The following is a 25,137-nucleotide window of genomic DNA, read 5'->3' as shown; positions in this document are numbered from 1 at the left end:
GCTGTAGCAGTTGGCCTCTATAGAGATCTAATGAGAGACACATGTCGCCATAGCATAGCACTCAGTGGGCTGGACACGGTTAGCTTATGCTATCCCTGCTTGAATGGCTTGTTCATTCAGTAAAAAGCATAGATTTAAAATATACCATATAGGGATATTGGTGCAACGACTATCAGGGTTTGTTTCCATTATGTACAATGTGCAACCCTGGCCTGTGATAGAAGCATATGGTTTTGGAATGATGTGCATCTTGATTTAAATATTTTACCAGGATGTAATTCAGCAATTTGCTATTGACTTAGTTTCAGCATCTTCAGCATCAACAGAGCCATGCATGGCCACAAATAGGACTATAGGACACAACCACTTTATTCTCTTCACAAATCTCCTCTCCCCTCCTTTCTCACAGTAGTCAAGACCAGAAATGGACAAATTCCTCTGGATAAAATGCTGTAGGCATTTTTGAGGAAAAGTACTTCCTGTGATGTTTCTGTATGGTTTATAGGTGCTGAATCCATTTATGTTGTTTGACAAGATGTAAAAATCACTGTTTAGTAGTAAATAATAATAATTAATCACCAAAAACTGGAAATTGCTATAATTTTGCTTCTAATTACCTTAGAAAGGTGTTTTAAGAGTCTATGTCCATGTTTGTGATGTCCAGAAATTCATCTATTACCATGGTGCAGTCATGCAACCTTTCCTCATTAGCATAATCTGCATAAAATATGTATTAGGCCAAAGCCAGTAAATAGTTATATTTTTGCATTTAGTCCATTCTAAAAGGTGATCTTACAGTCTAAGTTTTTGTTTGGATGTCCAGAAATGAATGTCTTGCCATAGTCATGCAACATTTCCTCATTAGCATAATCTAGGATGCATCCATCCTCAACTGCTTATCCGGAGTCAGGTCGTGATCAGATCCGCAGATCCAGCAGAGGACCCCAAACTTCCCTTTCCCTGGGCACATTAACCTGGGGAATCCCAAAGCGTTCCCAGGCCACATTAACCAGCACTGACTGGGGGATCCCAAGGCATTCCCAGGCCAGTGTGAAGATGTAATCACTGCACCTGGTCCTTGCCTGGAAAACCTCCATGGGGAGGCAACCAGCAGGCATCCTTACAAGATGCCCGAACCACCTCAACTAGCTCCTTTCTATGCAAAAGAGCAGCGGCTCTACTCTGAGTCCCTAAGGGATCCAGCCACCCATATATATATATATATATATATATATATATATATATATATATATATAGATTAATCGCAAGATTAAAGGTAAAGGTAAAGTCCCACTGATTGTCACACAATGTGTGAAATTTGTTCTCCGCATTTGACCCATCCCCTGGGGGAGCGGTGAGCGGCAGCGTGCGCCGCGCTCGGGAATCACATGGTGATTTAACCCCCCAATTCCAACCCTTTGATGCTGAGTGCCAAGCAGGGAGGCAAATGGGTCCCATTTTTATAGTCTTTGGTACGACTCGGCCGGGGATCGAACTCACAACCTCCCAGTCTCAGGGCGGACACTCAGACCACAAGGCCACTGATTAAGAAAATGTATCATTTGACAGCCCTAATATATATATATATATATATAGACCAGGCCCGATTTTAGCCTGCTACATTAGGGTGGGCTGGTAGGGGGCAACTTTGGCAGTAGGTTGCCAGAGGTTGTGGGTTCGGGGATGGGGATTAAGTTGCATTATATTCTAATGAGTTAAGTGTAATGGGTACGCCAAATTGTTCCAATAGGAGTCAGCCACCTACTTGTGATAGGTTGACAGATATGGGAAGATGTCATTATAATGTTTATGTTTATGTGTTGGGGGACCAACAACTTATTTTATTTACCATATTGCACTGACAGATAATTTTTATAATTGTACTAGTTTCAAATATTTGGGTTTTCAGGATGATATAAGTTGTGGCAGAACATGAATTTTGGTTTATTTGGTAAAAGTGGAACTGTATTCCTTCTGGTTTTCTTCATTGTTCATTATTTTGTGGAAAGCATTCTACTGCACTTTAAACACGCCCTTTGGCAGATATTGCTTCCTTAGACTGCGATTCGGAAAAATTTCAGCATCTGAAATATTTCACAGAGCTATGGAGCACATCGTCGAGGGACTGGATGGCGTTCATGTCTATGTCGATGACATCATTATTTGGGGATCCCCAGTCCAAGAACACAATGAGAGACTGACCAAAGCATTGGAGCGCATACAAAAGAATGGACTGAAACTCAATAAGAGCAAATGCCAGTTTGGAGCTCAAGAACAGTTTTTTCTCGGAGACAAGCTCTCTGCACAAGGTGTCCAGCCGGCCCAAGAAAAGAGCAAAGCCATACAGGGCATGCCTAGGCCCACTGATAAGACAGCTGTGCTACGTCTGATGGGGATGGTGAATTTCATAGGTAAATTAATTCCCAATTCATCTGTGAAAACGTCCTGCATTCGTGAACTCCTGCACAAAGAGACTGAGTTCAATTGGGCATCCAGACATGAGGATGAGTGGAAAAATCTAAAAAAGACACTGACCACTGCACCTGTGCTGACTTTCTACGATTCAGGATCAAAGTGTCAACAGACGCCTCAAAGGACGGAATTGGATCAGATGAGGATGTGCAAATCCACGTGAACATGTGTGTGCTGCACTTCCTGTATCAGAGACAAAGTCAAGACAAATAGCTGAAGAAACAGCAAAAGACACAGAGCTACAATGTGTCATTGGAAACATGAAAGATGGATGGCCTGCAGTGGACAGGAGTCTACTGTTCTACCACATCAGAGGTGAACTGAGTGTTGTTAATGGGATGTTGCTGAAGAAAAGCAGAATCGTCATTCCACAGAAAATGAGACAGGACATGCTGCAAAGGATCCATGAAGGTCATCTCGGCGTCGAGAAGTGTAAAAGAAGGGCGAGAGAGACAGTCTTTTGGCCTGGAATAAACAAAGACATCGAGAGACTGATAAGCAGATGTGACACATGCCAGAAACACAGAAACAAGCAAAACAAAGAGCCTATGATCATAGCTGATCTGCCAACAGCACCATGGCACAAAGTAGGAATGGACTTGTTTCATCTCAAGGGAAAAGACTATTACTCAAACCTTCCCTGAAATGGCATTTCTGGCAACAAACGCATCATAAACCTGTGTCATAACACACGCAAAATCCATCTTCGCCAGACATGGTATTCCAAACACAGTGGTGAGTGACAATGGACCATGTTTCAACAGCAGAGAGTGGCATAACTTTGCAGAGGAGTACAACTTCAAGCATAAGCATGTGACATCTAGTCCTCTCTATGCACAATCAAATGGAAAAGCTGAAAAAGGACTCCACATTCTCAAGCAACTCCTGAAGAAAGCTGCTGACAGTGACTCAGACCCATACCTTGCTCTACTCAGCTACAGAGCAGCACCTCTAGAGTGCGGACTGTCACCTGCTGAGCTGCTGATGAACAGAAAGCTGCGTACCACACTGCCGAGCCACTCCAAGCAGAAGAAACACCCAAAGCTGAAACACAGATTACAACTGCAAAAAGTGAGACAGAAATCATTCTATGACAAGACAGCCAAACAGCTTCCACCACTTTCAAGCAACAACACAGTCAGGATTGAAGATCCAGATGGATGGAGAACAAAGGCCACTGTTCTTCAAGAAGTAGCTCCACATCATTCACTGTGAGGACTGAAGAAGGACAGATCTTCAGATGGAATCGCCGCAGTCAGAGACTGTTCGAGAGCTCAGTGAGGTCCCCAGTGAGTCCATCTCTCCACCTCCCACAGACTCTAACATCAACACAAACCCTGCAGGTGAAGCTGTGGTAAGAAGATCTGGAAGATAAATATAAAAAAAGCCTGAAAGACTGAACTTATGATAAGGACTAAAAAGGGAAAAGAGAAAAGAGAAAGAGAAATGTATAAAGTAAAAAAAATAAGAAGTTAAATGTATAAATGTTTTTGCTGGTTTATACCTATCTCTGCTGCAATGTTATGCTCTTATGCTCTAAAGAAAAAAATACTTTACATTGACAGTATTTGTTTACACTTGTTTACATCAGGTTAGCTAGAAATATTGCCTCAAACACTAATAATGTGCTACATGAGGAATATGAACTCCTGCCCTCTGGCAGGAGTTACTTCATCCCAACTTTCAAGAAGGTCAGACTAAGAAAGTCCTTTATACATCAGTCGATCCTGAGGCTTAATCAAGAACATGGCCGAGGGTCAGTGGAGCAGTGACCAGTGCTCTCTGTGTGCTGTATGTGTGTATGTATCTTTGTATTTTTGGTTTTGTTCTCTTTGTCATGTGTTTGTTCATGGGATTGCCACTGTCTTGCAAGACAAATTTCAGTGTGAACTGACAATAAAGTATATCGTATCGTATCGTATCGTATTGACAGTATTTGTCCTCAGAAAAAGGAGGATGAAATGATCAGTGTTATTATACATTGAGCCACTAGGCGGCAGTAGCGGTTGGTCATTAGAGCAAGGTTGAAATTAAAAGGAACCTGGTGGCCTGGGAACGCCTTGGGATTCCCCAGGTTAATGTGTCTAAGGGAAAGGGAAGTTTGGGGTCCTCTGCTGGATCTGCGGATCTGATCACGACCTGACTCCGGATAAGCAGTTGAAGATGGATGGATGCATTCTAGATTATGCTAATAAGGAAATGTTGCATGACTATGGCAAGACATTCATTTCTGGACACCCACACACAAATTTAGGGCTCTATCTTCCAGACGGCAGTAATTTTGCGTTAGCGCCCGTTTTGCACTGGAATAGCGCCACGCAAAGCCCTAATTGTGGGCGTGTCAGCCCGCTGCGCTTCACGTCATCACGGCGCACATCTCCGTATAGGCGTGTTTATGCCCAAAAGCATTGTGAAGGTGTGGTCATGCCCATAAAACCACAGCGTCACATCAGCAGCTTCCTCCTCACTCAGAGGGACTAGAGTGAGAGAGAGAAAGAGGGAGAGACTGCTGCCCAAACGTCTGACTGTCTGGACTGTATATTCCTTTTCGGGCTCTCTTCTCCTGCATCTCCGCTGCGGGGTGCAGCGTACTGAGCCGCGATGAGTGATGCTGCTCTATTTGAAGTTGAATTTCGTTCCACCAGCACACATTTTATTAATCAACTATTTTCTATTAATTTCTATTAATATATATACATTGAATCCCACCAATTTAGCCGTCATTCTCGCCTTGGCGCACTTTTTCCGCAGACGACTCCGCCCTCCTGTTCTCTCACAAGGACAGGGGGGAGATCGAAAGGAAATTGAGCAGTGAGCTTCACAGTGTTAGTGTGTGGCTCTCGGACAACAAATTATCACTTCATCTGGGGAAAACGGAGTCTATTTTATTTGGGTCAAATTTTAATTCACAAAAGTCCCCCGGGTTTAAAATTATGGTGGGTGACGTAGCTGTTAACACCAAGGAGGAGATTACGTACCTTGGCTGCATTTTAGATAACAAACTCTCTGGAGAGAGCATGGCCTCAAAAGTAATTTCCAAAGTAAATCAAAAAACCAAATTCTTAGCCAGAATTTCATCCTTCATAGACAAGAGCGCCCTCGAAACCTTGGCAAATGCTCTGATTCAATGTCATTTTGACTATGCTTGCTCCTCCTGGTTCACGGCAATCACCATAAAACTTAAAAACAGGCTTCAGACATCTCAGAATAAATTAATACGGGTTATTCTGAAACTGCATCCCAGAGACCATCTCCTCCCCTCTCACTTCTTTAGCCTTAGGTGGCTCAGAGTGGAGGAGAGGGTTTCCCAGATCAAACTGTGCATGGTTTTCAGGATTTTTAAACGGGAGGCTCCTCGCTACCTCTCTGACTACTTCTGTAAAGTCAGTGATGTACATGGCTACTCCACAAGAGGAAGCACCTCCAACATTGTTCCCCCCAAATTTAAATCCTTAAAGGGTAAATGTACCTTCTCTTATTCAGCAGCTATTTTATGGAACAAACTCCCTGATAAAGACCCTTAATTCCAGGTTTTCTTTTAAGCTCGCCTTGAAAAAATGGCTGGTTGGTTCCCAAATGGGTTCCTAACCTTTTATTTTTTCTTTAGTCTCTTGTATGCTCGCAGTTTTTAAACCCTAGGTAGGTCTTTGATTTATTATATGAGCTGGTCTCTCTTTTATTTATTGATTGGTGCATTTTTTTGTTGTAATTTAAATAACAATTCAGTCAATGACTAATCAGTCATTGAGTCTATGGTTGTGTTGTTAAATGTTTTCATTGTTTGTGTTTGTTGCCCGCGCACACACGCGCTCATACCTGCACACATATTCACTCCACTTGTCCCATACAACAGACCACAATGGAAACAAGCCCTTGGGCTTTATTGTGTTTTATTCCTTTTGATCAATATTTTTGTTGTATTGTCTTGCACAATTCTGCTCTTATTGAATCAATACATCAAAACATAAAGACACATGCTTCCGTCACTGTCTGCTTGATGGCGAGAGGGACACTGTAGGCTACTCGTGACAAAACCAGACATCGAATTTTCAACAGTTAACTTTTAGAGCTAGGCCTATAGGTTACTGGCTATTACGAGGTGAGGCAGTATGCCCCGTCTCTCTCTCTCTCTCTCCCCCCCCCCGACGAGGGAAGTGGAGAGGGCTATTGCGGTGCTATTAAACGTATAATGGTTGGAAAAGATTGTTTGCTTTTTATTTTCTCCTACCCTCTCCTAACTAAAGTAATCTAATGTTACACCACAAACCTGTATGGTCGGGAATTATGTAGCCTAATAAAACCATGACAAACGAATTCTCATTTTTAAATCAAGGTGTGTTTTTTCTGGAATGCAGGCTATAGTTGAAACTCAACGTGGCACGAGGAGAGAAGAGTGTGTGCAGGCGCGAGGAGAGTGACATCCATGCCGTGCATAAATGTATCCAAGCAAGGATTTCCTGCACTGCACGGAGATGTGGAGACTGTCTGCGCACAGGCATACGTCTGCGTTTGCGCTAAGACCAGCTATTTCCTGGCGTTAAAATTGAGAGCGATTTTTTCTAACACATTGCGCTGTAATGCCTATTAACTGTAACTCCCAAACCTCTCTTTGCGCTCGGCACATACCGACGGTATCTTCCCCACAGCGCTAAATGACACTTGCACGAGACACATGATAGGCTAGAGGCCCACCGACACGCCTGGGCCACGCCTACACCTGTGTCACCACAGCGCAAAACTGGACGGTGGAGGCAGACGATAGCTTAGACGCTGGGAAGATAGCAATAAGAGGCGCGCACAGGCAGCACAAACGATAGCGCCGTACAACGATAGGGCTTTTAGACTGTAAGATCACCTTTTAGAACTGACTAAAAGCAAAAATATAACTATTTACTGGCTTTGGCCTAATACATATTTTATGCAAATCATGCTAATGAGGAAAGGTTGCATGACTGCACCATGGTAATAGATTAATTTCTGGACATCACAAACATGGACTTAGACTCTTAAAACGCCTTTCTAAGTTAATTAGACTTAATATACAAGTTAATATATTGTATATATTTATATATATATATATACAAGCGCGTCCACTTGTATCTGGGATATATATATATATATATATATATATATATATATATATATATATATATATATCCCATATATATCCCAGATACAAGCGGGCGCGCTTGTATGTATGTATGTATATATATATATATATATATATATATATATATATATATATATATATATATATATATATATAGTTCATGGGGGTTGGGATAAAGATTGACAGGTGCATCGAGTGCTTTGCCTTCTGGGTCAGCTTTTCATCACAATTTCATCATGGTGAGGTAATACTGCTCCCACTGCTCCAATTCTCTGGCCCATCTCACACTCTGTCATACCCTCACTCCCCGAGATAATTGAACTCCACTTGACTCACTCGCTACTCAGAGTGGGAAATCCACTGGTTTCCTGCTGAGAACCGTGGCCTCAGATTTAGAGGTGCTGATCCTCATCCAGCCACTTCACTCTGAGCTGCAAACCGATCCAGTGAGTGCTAGGGATGGGTATCGTTAAGGAATTAACGACACTACTACTCTTATCGGTACTGCTTATCGATCCGGTACTTGGTACTCTTATTGGTTATTTTTCTTATTTTTAAGAAAAAACAAAACAAAAAACAAAACAAGTGGGTCTGGGTTAGGTTCATTGTAGCTGCAGCTTTAACAAAAATGTAGCAAAATCCTTGGGTGTGTTTTTATTATTCATTAAAATATCCAGCATTATATAAGAATTAAAATCTCCTTCTACCACTGTCAATACCAACATCCAGTTAGAAAAAACATATAAACAGTGGTGTAGTAGTGGTAAATACAGAGGTTGGTAAACTATCCAAAGTGAGTAGAGTGAGTAATTTACCTGCAGTTAAACTGAAAAGAGGTGGGTAAACTGTTCACCCACCCTCCAATATGCCCCTGAATAAAGCAACACACTATTTGCCTGTTGCACTCGGCCCCAAATCACTAAATCCCCCCAGCCGCTGCTCTGAAAGGAAGACTGACTTTCTGAAGGACAGTTGAGATGATGCTCGACGATTTATTTCAGATTGGAACACACCCAATCAGCTGGATAATGTTTACTCTTAATCATTAACCATCCATGTTTGCATAATTTAGTTAACTCTGTGTGTGGGCGCTAGGCTGCTCGCTGACATACCCGAGGAGGTGAACAGGGTATTGACAGATGGCGTGAGATGATGTGGCTTGTAGAAAACCGTGTATTTCTCCATTTGTATTTGATGGACTTTCGATAAATGTTTAGACAGATTTCTCATGTTTCCACCCTTACTAGTAACTAATTTATTGCACTTGTGACAACAAGCATTGTCAGCATCGACTCAGTGAAGTAATCCACACTTTTGATCACTTCCTTCTCTCTGCCATCTCTTGCTATTCACTGCGACAAATTTGAGTTAGGAGAGGAGCATGATGGGGCGGTGCACAGCACACACCTACACAAACGCTGAAAGCAGGGCAGGTGCAAGTAAGCCCCCGTTCACACAGTACGCCATAGCAACGCTCAACCTAAGCTCTACCTACGCTCTACCTACGCTGAACCCACAAGTTTCATTTCATTCACTTTGTTAACAGGCGAAGCCGTTCACACCACCCGCGCACCACGCTGACGCCTTGCCGAAGCCACGCTCACACCACGCTCAGGATTGACGCCTATTTTCCAAGCGTGACGCGTGAAGCCAGGCATGAAGTCAATGGGAGTTGTGGGCGGGTTCAAGGCGCGAGAGTAGGTCCTGAGAGGAAACGAGAAGGCGTCTTGTGTGAACGGTTAGGCGTACATTCAGCTTGTGCCTGCTTCAAGCTTCAGTTCTGCTTATGTTCGGCATCCTGTGTGAACAAGGGCTAACACAGGGAGACTCTCACACATGGCACCTCGCTGTTGTGTCTCTTAAGATGGAGAGAAAGCGAGCGATCGCTTTAAAATATATCATAGGCATGTCTTACGGAGTTGGTGAGATAAAATGTGTGAGATAACCTTTTGTAGCAATTACAGGAAATCTATTTTCTTAATTTCTCCAGTACCGATAAGAGAACCGTTAATGTTAGAGCTTATTGATACTCCGGTATTTCGGTATTTATAAATTTAGCCCTGGGGTTGATACCGGGTTTCGGTACCCATCCCTAGTGCTGAAGGTCATAGACCGATGCCATCAGGACCACTGCAAAAAGCAGTGATGCAATCGTCAGCCCACCAAACTGAAACCCCTCGCCTGGATGGCTACGCCTCAAAATCCTGTCCATGAAGATCACAAATAAGATAGGTGATATAGCCCAAGACCACTGAGAACAGGTCCCGACTTACTACCGAGAACCCGGACACAGCTGTCGTTTTGGGACTACAGCTTTTTGAGGTTGGCCCTCAAAAATGACCCATGTACCCAATACTTCTACAGCACTTCCCATAATATCTCCCCGCTCCTAAGCCTTCTACCACATCCACAAAGCACATTGGCAGACTCCCACAGAATCCACATTGTTCCTCTTCAATCTGGGGTTCGACTATCGGCTGGACCCTCCTTTCCAGCACCTTGGAGTAGACTTTCCCAGAGAGGCTGCGCAATGTGATATTAGCAAACATCCTCTGGCCCCCCTTTTTAAACATTTGGTGCCCATTCTTATGTACCACTTCTACACAATGTTGAAAAGATGTGTCATCCATGGCAGCCCCTCAACATGCTGGATACAAACATGATCTATGATCTCCGTGAAATATCACCACTTTTCACACAATTTAATTACTCTGAAGGTTAAGTTTGGACTCGCCAGTAAAAATGAAATGTCTTGAATTTTTTAAACTCAATCATGTGGATCTGGGTTTTGTGCAAGAGACACATTTGAAACAGGTAGATAGCAATAGATTCCATAATAAAATGCATAAAGTCATATCATACTCCTGTGCCTCGAATGAATCAAAGGGTGTATTAATTGTGGTAAAAAGAAAGCTTAATATTAAAATTTGAACCTCAGGTGGAGATGTTGAATTCATATTTTACTACGCAACCTTATCCCGTAATGGGACAAAGTTTTGTGTCCTCAGTCTATGTACCGAATGTGTTCAATCCTGCATTCCTTGATGGTGTGAAGTTTAAATTGTTGGATTTTGCGGACTCCATGCACATCGTAGAGGGTGACTTTAACCTATTATCACAAGTTGTGTGAATCTTTTTTTTTTAATGATTGGTCATTGGTGATTGGTATTTTTGTGATTGGTCACGCCCATTTCCATGCTTCATTTTGGCTGGTTCATGTGGAAAGTTAATCAGTTCTTCCTTGGTCAATGACCAACCTTTCTACAAAGTTGTGTGGTGTGCATCCGTTTGGAAGTGAAGTACCTTTTTGTGATTGAGCATGCCCCCTTTTGGCCAGTGGGCATGGAAAGTGAATAAGTTCTAAGTAGGCCTAAGTAGGCCCAAAATTTGTGCGAATCCGTTCATAACTTTTTGAGACATCCTGCCGGCAAACAAACAAACAGACAAACAGGAGTGAAAACATGACCTTCTGGCCAACTCCATTGGCGGAGGTAATTATATAAAAAATGGGACCCTTGCTTCACTATTATACAGTGGATCCATTTGGGACACATTGAACTTTGTAAATATGCAGTATAACAACTTTTCCTCAGAAATGCCTACAGGGTTACAGAGATTTGACCTTACGGCCCTGACTACAGGTAAACAGACCAGTAAACGACATTGAAGAAGAGGAAGGAGAAGGGAAAGAGCGCTCTTGCATAGAGGTCGACACGTTTGGCAGCAGCTGGTATGACAGGTTTGGGTGGGGGGGGTTTCTTGTTGGCTTTGCTCTGGGACTTCAGAGCCCCCGTCACTTCAACTGGCTTGCCATAACAGTCAAAGTTGGAAAGTTCAAAGTCCCGAGGTAGAGATCCCACGATGCTGAAGTCATTGGAACGAAGGTCTGACTTGGAGGTGCAAACTTTCTTACAGCGAGTTTCTACCACCTGTTGAAAGACAAGAGATTTATAAACATCGATAATCACCTTGATGTGTTTATTTTGGCTTTTAGCAGAGAACCGCTGTGAAACTATTACGACTTCGTCAACCACAACTTATATATCAAGTTGTTTTTGCACGCCATTGACGCCAGGGTAACGCCACGGTAAGTGTACAACTGCATTATATACTTTCTGTCTCCTGTTTGTGTTCGAAGCGTAGCAGGGGCCATCAGTTTATTCGCACAGAGCACAGCGCATCACATTGGCCAAGCAAAATGCAGGTTGTGTTGTGGCAAAACGTTCAATATTTTTAACATGAGAGAGGCGGCAGCATTAACGCGGCACACGCGAATAAGGACGCAAAGGCAAACATCAAAGCACCGCCGCACTGAGCAGCACATCTCTCTCGTCGGCTACCAAGCAGGCGGCGAGAACCAATGCTGTAACGAAAATTAAGTCTGAACTGTGGAGGTAATGTCAAGGCAATGTTTATCATTCTTTTACTCGTTCGAAGATACCAGCCTGCTACGTTGTTTGTGTGTGTCTGCGTGCGGCAAATGGCGTCAAAAGGGAAAAAATACAGAGATGTTATGGAAAAATTTCTCAGAGAAGGGACAGATTTATTTCCTTTCTTAACAAGAGAGATAATAGTTTTGGTCCATATCGCCCAGCCCTACTCAAGGTCTTTGTTGTCATCAGTGTTGGGGGTAACGTGTTAGGCTGGCTTTACACGGTGAAACTTTTACACGCTAAATGTGACACCGACTGGTAATTTGAGTACAAAGTGGGCCGAGGTCATTTGCAGATTAAGAAACTACAGACTGTAAACTTTCAAATGATGTGTCACACATCGAAATCTGAAAATAATTGAAGAAGATATGCTTATTTGAATGTTGGTACACCTCAAATCAAGTTTCCTAGAAAATCAGCCTGACAGGTGAGTACTTTTCAGCCCTGGGCCAGCCAGGTAATGGGGGAGTGAACAATAGCTGGTCATTTATATCAGTGGTCCCCAACAACCGGGCCGCCGACCGGTACCGGGCCGCAACGCATTTGGTACCGGGCTGCGAGCCGGTCAATTTATATATATATTTTTAATAAACATAGGCTACATAGCCTGTGTGTGGTAGTTGAAACATAGTTTCAAGTTGACGTTTATTTATGTTTGTGGTTAGATTAGATTAGATTATTTTATTTGGTCTCCCTTAGGAGAAACTTGTTTTGGAGGACAGCCCTATGCTGCAACAGACAACAATACAAAAATAGTGCAAGAAAAACAACACCAGCCCAACACCATGGGCAGCAGCAGCACATCTACTATTTCATATACAGTGCAAAGAATGCCTTACACATGCTTACAACCCACACGCACTCTCACTCATACTCCCATTTGAGTTGCATTTCTGACACACACACCAGACACACACACACACACACACACACACACACATCATATTATAGATACATGAATGTGTATCTCGTAGGCTATGCCCATGTCATGCTATTCAAGGAGCTCTCAGGTCCTACGTGTCCGTCTGCCCTCCCCTAGCTGCTCATTAATAAGCTTGATCGATTGAGGGATAAACACGTTTTTATAAAGATTGTGTTTGCAGAGAGGGATCCTGTACCTCCTTCCTGAGTTTAGAAGCTCAAATTGGGAATTCAGCACATGCGAGGGGTCATCTAAGATGTTGTTGGCCTGCTGAATAGTAGACTGGACATATAAGTCCTGGGGGGCAGGGGGTGGGGGCTGCCCATTATCTTCCCTGCTGTCTTGACCAAGTTAAATATTTGGGCTTTTGATTTAACCATTAGGTTGCCGAACCAACTAGTTATACCATACTAGTTATACCATAGCGCAGTACCGACTCAATGGTCGCTCTATAGAAGATCATCATAATATTTCTACCAACTCCAAAGACTCTCAGACGCCACAGAAAATGAACGCGCTGATGAATCCTTGAGCAGATATTTGACACATGCGTCTGCCAGTTAAGCAGATTATCGAAGTAGACCCCTAGATATTTATAAGAGGAGACCTGTTTGATGTTCTGGCCATTGATACAAATAGGACTGTGGTCTCCTAATTGATCTAGAGTCAAACACCATTTCTTCAGTCTTTCGGACATTGATGCTCAGGTGGTGCTCACCACACCAGTCTACAAATGTATTTACTCCAGCAGAATGGCTGCTAATGTCGGAGTCGCTGATTAGCAGACTAAGAATGACCGTATCGTCTGAGAATTTAACTACAGACTGATTGGGGTGAGAGCTAACAGTCATTGGCAGATTTGGGGTCTGTTACTCAAAAAAGTAATGTATTACACATTACACATTACTTAAAAAAAGAAGTAATGCCTTACTTTACCTGATTACTCCCTGGAGAAAGTAATTCGTTACACTACTCGTTACATTACTTTTGCGTTACTCCGTAACATCGCCTGAGATGCATTGTCACATAAATTGCCAGTTAACAATACATCATTAAACCTTACATATGCCCATATATTAGTACAAATCTCTATCGTAATAACGTAGGTTGCAAAACTTTTCCTGTCTGATGGTGGCTGTCCGTTCCCTGCCATCTGTATTTTGCTCAATATGTTTCTGAAAAATGGGGATTTCATTCTACTGTTGAAACTGGCAACATTTCCTCTACCATGTACGAGGAGGCAACAAGCCTGTCCATCTCTGATTTTGGTGTTACCTGGTGAAAAGCAAGCTTTTGCTGCTTGCTTGGGGTTGAGGCAGGCGACTCAGCTTGGCTCTGCAACCAGCTTTGTGTTAGCATGTTTCCTCTGCAGATGCTTTGAGAGGTTTGATGTCTGTTCGCAGCGGTAGCTAGCTGCTTCTGTCCAGGGCACGCAGTATCACATTTTGTCACGAGGTACACTTGACCGATTATCTCAACGAAGTCGAACGTGGTTCGCAGGCTCTGCCACATGCCTCGCCGCGAGAGAAAGCGCAACTGATCTGGAAAACGAGCTCAAAGCACGTGCGCACGTTTATCCAAACGCAGCCTTCCCATATCAGAGATGATTTTGACGAGCTTGGCGAAGCCCTGGAAGAAGAGTATATCAGTTGCCAGCGGCGGGGAGAAACGCGGCCTTACACCTCAAACAGAATTACCAGGAACATCCTAGAGACTATTTTCGACGTTTGAAGAAAATCTATAATCAGGGTAGAAAGGAACCTGATCAAGGAGACGTGTCACGTCTCAGGGAGCTTTTCCTAGACGGCCTTCATGAATTGGTGCGCCCATCCGTGGCGCACGATGCACGTTGGTACAACCGAAGCATGCGCACGGTCCTCAAAACAGCATCGATAGCGTGGGAGGTTGAAACCGAAGGAAAGGGGGGAAAGGGCCAGTTTCAACCCACCAACCGCGTGTGTGCGGACTAGGGCTGTTGAAACGAATTTTGATATTCGAATATTATTCGAATTTAATAATTATGAACGAAATTCGATTATTATTATTTTTTAATTTTTAATTTTTTTTTTTTTTTTTTTTTTTTAGAACACTAGAACAGTGACAAGTTCTGACAACATACTTGAAGAAAAGAGTGTTAACTGAAGTTGACTGTTGAAGCTGCTATACTGATGTAAACCTACCTGTAGCTCTTAAAATGTATGTTCATTCATTGTTAACTGAAGTTGACTGTTGAAGCTGCTATACTGAATGTAAACCTGTAGCCCTTAAAAAAAAAAAAAAAAAAATTGTTTTTAAGTGCAATACGTGACTGATTTTTTTTGTTCATGGCTCATTGTTGTTTTGGCAAAGTTTACTTATTTGTTTATTGATAAGGAGCTCAAACAAAGGCTGTGTCTTTTTTTATTATCAATTATTTTATTTTAGCATTTCAGACAGCACCAATACATCACTGATGAATATTAACTAAGCTCTGGTTATCTGACCTATTTTCTAATGCAATGAATGTATGTACATTGTACAAGGAACATGTTTTCTTAAATAAACATCATTGCTGGACTATTTGTGATAAGCCTAATATTATTTTGAATATTCATCCACCATTCACCTTTCCATCTACATTTGGTAAAATGCTTAGAAAAAGTTTTACTTGGTCAAACCCAAAGATTCAGCTATATTTAGAATCAGAACATAACATAAGAGAAGACAAAAACATTTTTTTTTTAAATTCAATTAACACATTGACTGCCAGCCGTTTTTTTTTTGCTGTAGGTAGCTTCTGCCAGGCCGTTTTTTGAGGATTCTGGCTCATTTTAAAAGAGCCGAGGATTCTTTTCTGCTTGGAGTTTGTGAACACAAAGTTCAGAAAAGTACTAATAGAATGTGTGCTTTCTCTGTCTAAAAGAGTTAGTTTGTAGAGTTAGTAGTTATGTAGATATTAGCCGTTGAGTACAGCATGGTTTCAGCTGTCTGAGAGTGAAAGCTGAGATAATCGCAGTTTTGTGAAATTCAATCAAACAGGCAGAACAGTCACTTTAACCATTTATTTTTGGCATCAGTGAGAGATCAGACATCCAAACAATATAGTTCCGAACGCCCTCTCCTTCAACTCCTCCCTCCGTGGGCGTGTCTAGTGGCTTTCAGCCTGCGTTTGTCACAAGCGAGTGGTCTGCTGCTGCTGCTGCTGCAGCGAGTTCGAGCAGCCTCCCTCCCTGGCAGCGAGTTTGAGCAGCCTCCCTCCCTGGCAGCGAGTGTGGATAGGTCTCACTCGTCTCTTGGGTTTGAGAGCCCCGATGAAGCCCCGTGCGACTCTAGGCTTATGCAAATTTGCAATCCCCCGTGTGCTGCTGCTGGCGTGGCCCGAGAGCGGCGAGTCTGGTGACTGATGACTGTAAAATCGGCAAGCCATTTCCTTGAGAATGGAGGAAGCAGCCGCGGGAGGCGGCTGCTTTTGGTTGACTTTCTCTCTGTCTGGGCACCGTCGCCACCTAGCTGGTCGGTAAAATAGATTATACACATTCAATACTTCCAATATCTCCATAGGAGACGCGGGGGGCATTGATCCACGTAGCACCGTCAAAAAAAAAAAAAAGATTTTTTTGACGTATTAATACGTCAATGGCAGTGAACCGCTGGATTTTTTTTTACGTATATATACGTCAGTGGCAGTCAACGTGTTAAAAATTAATTAAAATATTCGAATATAATTCGAATATTAAAATGTATAAAGCACTGAAATTCGAATTTGATTATAGAGGGAGATTGACAGCCTTAGTGCGGACCCAGAGACGGTACAACGCACACACTCACAAGGCAGGCTAGACCACCCGGTTCTGCAGGACCGAGCCGAGGGGGGTAGTTGCTGCCCAAATAGACATCACAGTCACGCCGCAGGGCGTGAAGGGCGTGAGTCTCCTCAGCGCACTAGGCCCTCCACCCAATTAGACATCGAGGCTACATCGCCAGGCGCCTGACGGGCAGGGTGGGCCTGCAAACCATCAGAGCCCCCCCCCCCCCCCCCAGGAAATGACAGTCACCTGTCATTCTGCTCTCACCTTTATCTCTTTGCAGGCTGAAGACATTGTCAATGCTGTGCGTGAAACATAACACCTTTATGGCAGGCACCCCACAGACAAATATGACAAAGCTTGGCACTGCAACTCTAAATCCCCAAACACAGGAACAAACCAAAAAGGGACACATCGCACAAACACTGCTGGAACGCCGGACACATCAAAATCACACCCTTTCACTTTCTCTCTCCTCTCTTTCTGTCCTTCCCTGTTCACTCTGTTGATTTTGAAATTATGTTGTGTATGTGACCTGAAGGTCGTATTATCTATATATGGTAATGAGTCTAGTTGTGGTTAGAAAATCTGCCCAGAAGCCAAGTCTGCTCAGAACCAAACCTGAACCAATGATGAACTATGAACTGCCTATACAGAATATGACACTCTCACCCCACAGAACAGATGGACATGGTAACCGAAAGTTACCACAAACTAACTGTACAGCCCTTCATCCTCGCCTGCGGACCGCAGGTCGACAGCAGTCCACGGACGAAGAGGGGGGATGTTGTGATGGACACAATGTGGACTGTACTATGTGAAAATATGAACCAATGAACATATCATGACTTAACATGCTTTCATCTTTAACTGTAACTCTGTGGAACAAATGGTCATTTTATGGTTGCCCCCCAGGACTTTTCACACCTCCATGAGCTTCAAAGGAGTGGGCCATTGTCTATCTTTGATCTAATCAAGACAATTGTTCCCCACAGCCAAAAGGTAAACAAACTAGGGACAAGACCCTTTGAGCTGAAACTCGAGAGTGGGTTGAGCCCACTCCAATAACGAAAACATGTGATTGGCTCACAACGCCATGTTCATTTTAATATTTGCTGTTCCTTAAAACTATCGCAAAACAAGGAGCATTCAGTCTCAAAGAAGCATTCAGTCAAACCGAGCTGCTGGAGGGGGTTGGAGGTGCCAGGAAGCCAGCACGCCCCCCCTCTCTCTCTGCACCCTCTGCTAGAAACCAGGCCTCAGGAGGGACTCAGTCCCAGGGCCAGCATCAGGGGCAAAAATAGGCTACAGGGAAAAGCCTGAGTCTAACAGGGAATAGCATGCGTAAATTGAGATAGCTCTACTTAATCTCAGTTTAGCTTTAAGTCGGTTTAGTTGTTATAAGTCGCAAGGAAAAGCCCTTCCTGTGCTTTCATACTCGTAGCCCAGACGCCCAGCTGGACAACCCACCGACATCCAAACGAGAGCACACCGCAGCAGAGCCAACCAACTGCTGCATAAAAGACCCACCGTGGCATCCAGCCACAGAGCGCAGCACGACCACTGACTCAATCAACAGAGAGAACGCACATCAGCCCCAGACGTCGACTCAAGCCAACCTCAAACCTCCGCTGCACGCGTCCCCAGGCCAGGGTGAGCGGCGCGGAGAACATCGCTCCGAAAGACCGACGCCATCCTCTTCACCGCACCCAAACCCACAGCGCATAGGACAACTCTCCCAAACCAACAGAGGATCCCGCTCAATGGAGTGGAACCCACGTGAGAGTCATGGTTAATGGTCCTGGGCAGTGTTAGGGTTAAAATGCATTTTCATGTATATTGACGTACAATGTTTGACACACTGTTAGAGATCTGTGAGAACTTAATGCCATCAGTGTGCTCTCTCTTTCTCTCTCTCTCTGTCCCTCTCTCTCTCCTTCCCTAAATTTGGCAAAACCGCCATTTTGGAAAGGAGGCGGTTCCAGACCGCCCCCCAGCCAACTCTGTGATTACATCACAGACAGCCTGAACGAACCACTCCTCTTCTCCGCTCTCCCGCTCCTCTCTCTCTGACACACACACACACACACACACACACACACACACACACACACACACACACACACACACACAATTTATGTAATGTTTAGCTATAGATGTGATAGATTATTAGTTGTAGAATTAGATGTGATTAACTGACATTTTAATCAGTATGTTAATGGCCACTGATATTGTGATTAATTAAATATTTTTATTACATAATTCTATGAATCTTGGTTATTATTCATGAGGTATTTTATCTGTGGAAATCTGTGACAGAAGCTTACGGACTTTGACCCTTCAATTAACTGTACAATGTACATTATATCATTATGAGACTGATATGATAATTTGGTTTGGTGTCTAAAATAGTCATAACTTGACTTTTAGACAGGTGTGTGGCCTTATCCACACTGGTGCCCCGAATCTTACAGAGAATACAATATTTTCTGTCCAATTTTATAAATTTATGAATATGAATTCACAAATATGAATAATCATATTTCATAAACAAACCAGCTCCTACGAGCACAACACCTGTGTATGCGCTTAGATTCCAGAACCAGATGGTGGAGGCAGACGATAGCTTAAGACGCAGGGAAGATAGCATAAGAGGTACGCAAACGGCTGCGCAAACGATAGCATCGTACGACGATAGGGCCCGCAGAGCCTCCAGACACAAGGCAACTAAATAAATTCCATAACATGCTTACATGAATGTTAAAAAGAGCAAGATGGCGCCAGGAGAGGGTGACTCGCTTAGGGGCTCTGTACAATTGTAAATAACATAGGTATTTTTAAGTGTTTCTACGTGTGTTTTTACTGTTTTTGTGTGTGTGTATTTTTAGTTTTTTAACTGCTTTCTTATTGTATATAGCACAAGCTTTTATATTGCCTGTAAAGTAACATTTTGCACAGTTGGATCCAACTACTTTCAGTGTACCCTCGGACATTGGACAAAGGCACCCAACATGGACAACAACAAAGGCGTCCTCAACACAGACAACAACAAGAACAGCCACCACCATACCAACAACAAGCTCACATACAACAAGGACAAGCTGATAATCTCTGATCTCTGAAATCCAGTCCTCTGCATCCAACCCCAGTAAACTGTTCTCCACCTTCTCTACGCTCCTCAACCCTCCCTCCCCCTCCCTCCTCCCTCTCTGCTGATGATTTTGTAACCTTCTTTACTAAAAAGGTGGATGACATCAGCTCCTCCGTCCATCCTCCAGCCACCCTCACTAACACTCCCGACTCCAATTCTGCTCCTCGGCCCCTGGTCCCTGGATTTCCTTCCTTCTCCCCTCTCTCTCCTGATGAGGTGCTTAAACTCATCAGCTCGAACCGAGCCACTTACTGCCCCCTCGATCCCATCCCTTCCTCTCTCCTCCAAACCATCTCACCTGACATATCTCCCTTCCTCACTACCTTCATAAACTCCTCTCTGTCCTCTGGTCTTGTTCCGCCTGCTCTAAAGACTGCAAGAGTCAAGCCTCTGCTTAACTCATTGAGGGCCAATGACGACTATAGTCGTCAATTCAAATAGTAACGTTGAGTGCCAATGACGACTAAAGTCGTCAATTGCGTTTTTTGACGGTGGGACGTGGATCAAAGCCTGATCCATCTCCTGTGAAAGTATGGTGGATGTTGAATGTGTAAAAGCTATTTTACGGACCCATTAGGTGGCGACAGTGCTCTCCAGATTACAGAAAGGCGAGGAAAAAACAGAGAAGTCATGGGGAAACGGAAATATTTTTGTCATAGCCTACAAACATACCCTCTGTGCATCTGGACTCTAACTTTCCTTTTTCCTGCCTGTAGGCGAAACAGTGAGATCCAAATTTGTGCATTTTGGCTATGTTTGGTATTTTTCCTGTAAACATCTCGTAGGGTGTCTTCTTGGTTCTCTTGTTATAACATCTGTTCCTAACATATGCTGCAGTCTGCATCGCATAGTTCCACATGTGTTCTGGCAAGTCACTCTCTATCAGTAGGCACCTACTCATTTCTACCATGGTTCTCCAACCTCTTTCTGCGGTGCCGTTCTGGTGGGGTGAGTATGGGGCCGATGTCTCATGTCTGATTTTATGTTTATCCATTAGCTCCTTAAAGCCTCTACTGGTAAACTCAGTACCATTATCTGACCTTACACACTTCACTTCTCCTTGAGGTGCTATGTCAGCCAGCCAGGTACCTCTCTGTGGCTTGTACAGTGTCAGATTTTGCCTTCAGAAAATACACCATCATCATGCCTGAATAATCGTCGGTAAAGGACTGGGCATATTTAAATCCCTCAAGGCTAGGTGTCTGTATTGGACCGGTTAAATCTGTATGGACTAACTCCAGGGGTTTCTTAGCCTTAGCATCAGATTCTCTATTTCTCGTTTGAGCAAACTTCCCCTTAATGCATGTTTCACACATTACAGGCCCTGCTATACCACCTTTTATCTCCATCCCCTTTACGACTTTTTGTAACTTTTGTACATCATCATGATTGTAATGGCCTAGTATCTCGTGCCATGTTTGCACATCGTAGCATGCTTTACTGTGGTCTACATTTTCTTCATACGTTGGCAAATAATACAGGTTACTGTCCTCGTGGATACTGAACCTGCTACCGTCCTTGTTGAGCACGTCGCTGTCTCCCTTCTTGAAGGTGATGACTGCTCCTGCGTCGGTTGTTCTGGCGACCGAAAATATGTCCTGGGGGTACGTTGGCATGTACACGGCCTCTCGGAGTAGTACTCTGCGCTGGCGTCCCTCGTCATCTCGCAGGTAGACCGCTGCCGTCCCTCTCTGCTGGGCCATCCCACTGCACTTTGTGCCATCTGCTAGCTCGATTGAATGGCTTTTTGGCTTGAACGATCTGTCGATGCTTACAAACTTCTTTATATCGTTGATGATATGTGACGTTGATCCTCCGTCGACCATGATGCCTCTCATGGTCACGTAGGGCTTCTCGTAGGTCGGGGGTCCTCCTCGTCGTTGATATCTTTCGTTGTACTTTTTCATCTTGGTGTGGTTGGCTTTATAGGTGACGTCGTGGTCGTCTTCTAGCTTTTCTGCGACCAGCTTTTTCACCTCGTCTTTTCCTCTTCTCCTGCATACAACCTCAGCGTGATTGTCTCTCTTGCAGTGTCCACACCACACTTTTCTTGTACATCGTTTTGCTCTATGGCCTCGGTTGCCACATCTGAAGCACTTCATGTCGCTTGCTTCATCTTCGTCTTTCACTGAAGCTCTACCCGAAGTCCGGCCTCGCTGTGCCGCCATCTTCATCACGTTGTCTTTGCTTGCAGTGTTGCTCTTTTTCTCTGACTCCTCATAACTTCTTAGTCTCATCTTGAAGTCTACGAATGTCATTTTGTCTTTGTTCTGTGTGACATAGACTACCAGTGGTTTAAAGTAGTCTGGCAACCCTCTTAGTACCATTGCTACAGCCAGTCCTTCGCTCACGTTCTCGCCCGCCTCGTTTAGGGATGTTATGGCATCCTCCGCTCTTATCAGATAGTCGGTGACACTCTCTCTCACATCCATGTGGAGATCCACTAATGTCCCGTACAGACTTATTATCTTTGGATAACTTGATCCCGAATTATAGTCTTTCAACATCTGTAAGGCTTTTCTACCATCTCTTTTGGCTTCGTGGCGTACTATGGACAGGCTCTTGTCATCTATGTACCGCACCAATTCAGCGTAACAGTCTTCATTAACTTTAGCGTCTTCGGCTAATATCTGGGTTTCATCGTCGTCATCTCCTATTTCAGGCTTATTTAGAATAGTCTCTCTTAGCCCTAGCCTGTGTAAGTGCTCGGTAAAACGTTCATACCATAGCGGGAATTTCTTCTCATCGCCGTTGAAGATAAGATGCAGCGACACGCTGCTTGACGCATTTGACATCTTACTTTAGCTTGTCGTCTTATTCTTCACCTTTCTTCTTGCGACGTCTTCCTCGCTGCTGGTTGTGTTAGCTTTCTCCCGCTAGCCAGCTGGGGTCTTGTTGAGCACGTTGTCTTGTTGTTATAACGCTAGCTTCTTCTGTTAGCCTCCTGCTTTAGCCCGGAGCTAATCGTTAGCTACTCGCTCTTGCGGCTTGCTCTCCTTCTAAAGTCCGCTTATAGAGTTCTTACTGGGCCCATAACCTGTTGATTATGTTCGCGGGATGTTGCGTTTGCCTCAGTAAACAGACCAGAAGGTATCTTTAGCCTCGTGCTTATTTATTCTTCAAACGGGCTTTTGCCAAAACATACAATCAGACTCGCAGGTCTGCTCTTCATGGAGTTGAGTGAAAAGAGATAGTGCGACGCTCGTCTACACTATTTATTTACCTGTTGCGCCAGGCGCATACCTGTGACGTATTACGCACAGCACTTCTCCTCTAGAACGACAGGTGGCAGTATCATACAGATAACATCACAAAAGCATAAATATGTTCACATTGTAATCACACATGTCAACAACGCAGAATTTAAAATGTTTAAGCACGTCTAAAGTATGCACCCGACATGTGCACCTATGTGCAGTGAATCACTGTCTCTGACTTGTCTTATCACTATAGCCTACTGCCTTATTGCTTGTTGTGTCTCTTGTTGTTTTTGCACTCATATGCCCTGTTATATTTGTACTATGTTGTAAACGGAGTCCACAGCACTAGAATTTCACACGTGATACTTGTACTACGGAGTGACAATAAGAATCTTGAATCTTGAATCTTGAAGAGTTAGAAGGTTATTGAGGGGAAACTCTTGGTTAATGGTCTACTAGATGTAGAATATGATCATGCAGAATAAGGCCTCAATAAGTGCTTTATAATGGTTAATAAACAGCTAATGTGCTACTAATATACATGCTAATAAGCAGGTAGTTAGTGTTTAATAAGTGTGCCTTAATAAAGTGTTACCAAAGATTTGATATTGAGAAGAGAGACAGAGAGAGAAATATCTTCATTCTGTTGGATTTGACACATTGACCTATCAGAAGCTCTTTATAGGGTTTAATATTTTTCCCGAAAATGAGCCATACCGGGAAACGGGAAATGTTTTTTTTAATGCATCAAGGAGAAATATACCTATTAGTTCCAAACCTGACGAATGTATTATTTGGTGCCATTAATATTTATTAAGTAAGGCAAAACATCGCAATTTAACAAACTTTTTAGGCTGTTTTTAGGCTGTATGTAGGCTATGTATTAGGTAAATGACGAATCAGCGTGACATCACTTGACACCCAGAAATGCGGAACCCCGCGGCAGTTAATAGTATCAGTTGTGCCAAACAAACGTTTATATCTCAAAAACTATACATGACATTGCTTATATTTTGACATTCTGAGTGAGAGCCGAAGTAGCTCAAGAGTTTGATGTATAATAGCCTATATGCATGTCGTGTTAAAGTTGTGTGAACTGTCTGTTTTTAAAATGTAAACTGGCTAGAGTCAGACATTCAAGCCTCGCGCCCCTTGGGCTCCATAGGTTTCCATTGCCGTCGTCACCCAGTGACGCGGTTTGTTTACCAAAATGCTGCTCGGCTGATCCCTCGTATAGTGCCGTTAGGGTTTATATAGTAATTCACCAATCGCCTGGATTGGCGTATGAATAAATCCTGTAGTAGCCTAGGCTAAACATTTTCTTAGAGTTGTGGAAACTGCCGTGGAAGGAATGGAGCCGTAAACGCGTCCATCAGCCCGTTTTCACGCTCTTTTACACACAAGATCAATGCTGTCTGATACCTAGCACCGTGTGCTTTTGGATATGGGCTGCTGCGCTCTGGCGGCTGCACCGATCCTCTTCCACCCGTGCCCAGTCATAATCTCCATACCCCATACCGGAGCACGGCTTTATCAGACTATCTCCACCACCCCTCTGTGCACGGACATCGCCTATACAACCAGACCATCATACCCAACCTGGGGCACACGAACCGAGGACGCACGGCTGGGCTGATTGTCGTTTTCACCGCTGGTGAGGTTTGCACGGTGCTCAATCGCCGTCTCAGTCATGGCACAATCCCCTCAAGCAAGTCAGAAGTTTAGAGAAAAGAAAAGAAACATCATGGGCGGGCTTTGTGTTTATTAGGCTATGTGCATGGCTAGGCGCATGGCGAAAACACGCCGAAATAAAATCAGAAATTAATTCCACTCTGCAAAGAAAGGATATCAAATTTCAACTGACTGGCTATAGCATTGTTGTCAGAGAAGCTAGTATTAAAATATGCCTGGAATACGTCATTATTTGGCGGTATATAAATAGAAAATTGATTGATTGTTGGTTGATTGATTCACTTTGATGTCTCCAAAATGCATATAGGCCTACATCGTGATCATTTAATGACTTTACAATGCTTACAGTAGCCTAATATATTACATGTTCTT

The 25,137-nt window shown here is 43.5% G+C and overlaps 1 protein-coding gene across 1 annotated transcript in view; it reads right to left on the bottom strand.

Moving 5' to 3' along the window:
* Nucleotides 1-11,217: 11,217 nt before the first annotated feature.
* LOC310774948 (glycine receptor subunit beta-like) overlaps nucleotides 11,218-25,137 on the bottom strand; it is a gene marked incomplete at both ends in the record, with an annotated part of 179,746 nt that continues 165,826 nt past the window's right edge. Inside the window, one exon of the mRNA XM_083635038.1 lies at nucleotides 11,218-11,511. Within this exon, the coding sequence (XP_083491164.1) occupies nucleotides 11,218-11,511 (294 nt within the window). The remainder of the gene's footprint in view (nucleotides 11,512-25,137) is intronic.

Source organism: Poromitra crassiceps (assembly GCF_964638095.1).
Source record: "Poromitra crassiceps genome assembly, chromosome: 4".
Classification (NCBI taxonomy): Eukaryota; Metazoa; Chordata; class Actinopteri; order Beryciformes; family Melamphaidae; genus Poromitra; species Poromitra crassiceps.
This window is presented reverse-complemented; position numbering and strand designations above follow the sequence as displayed.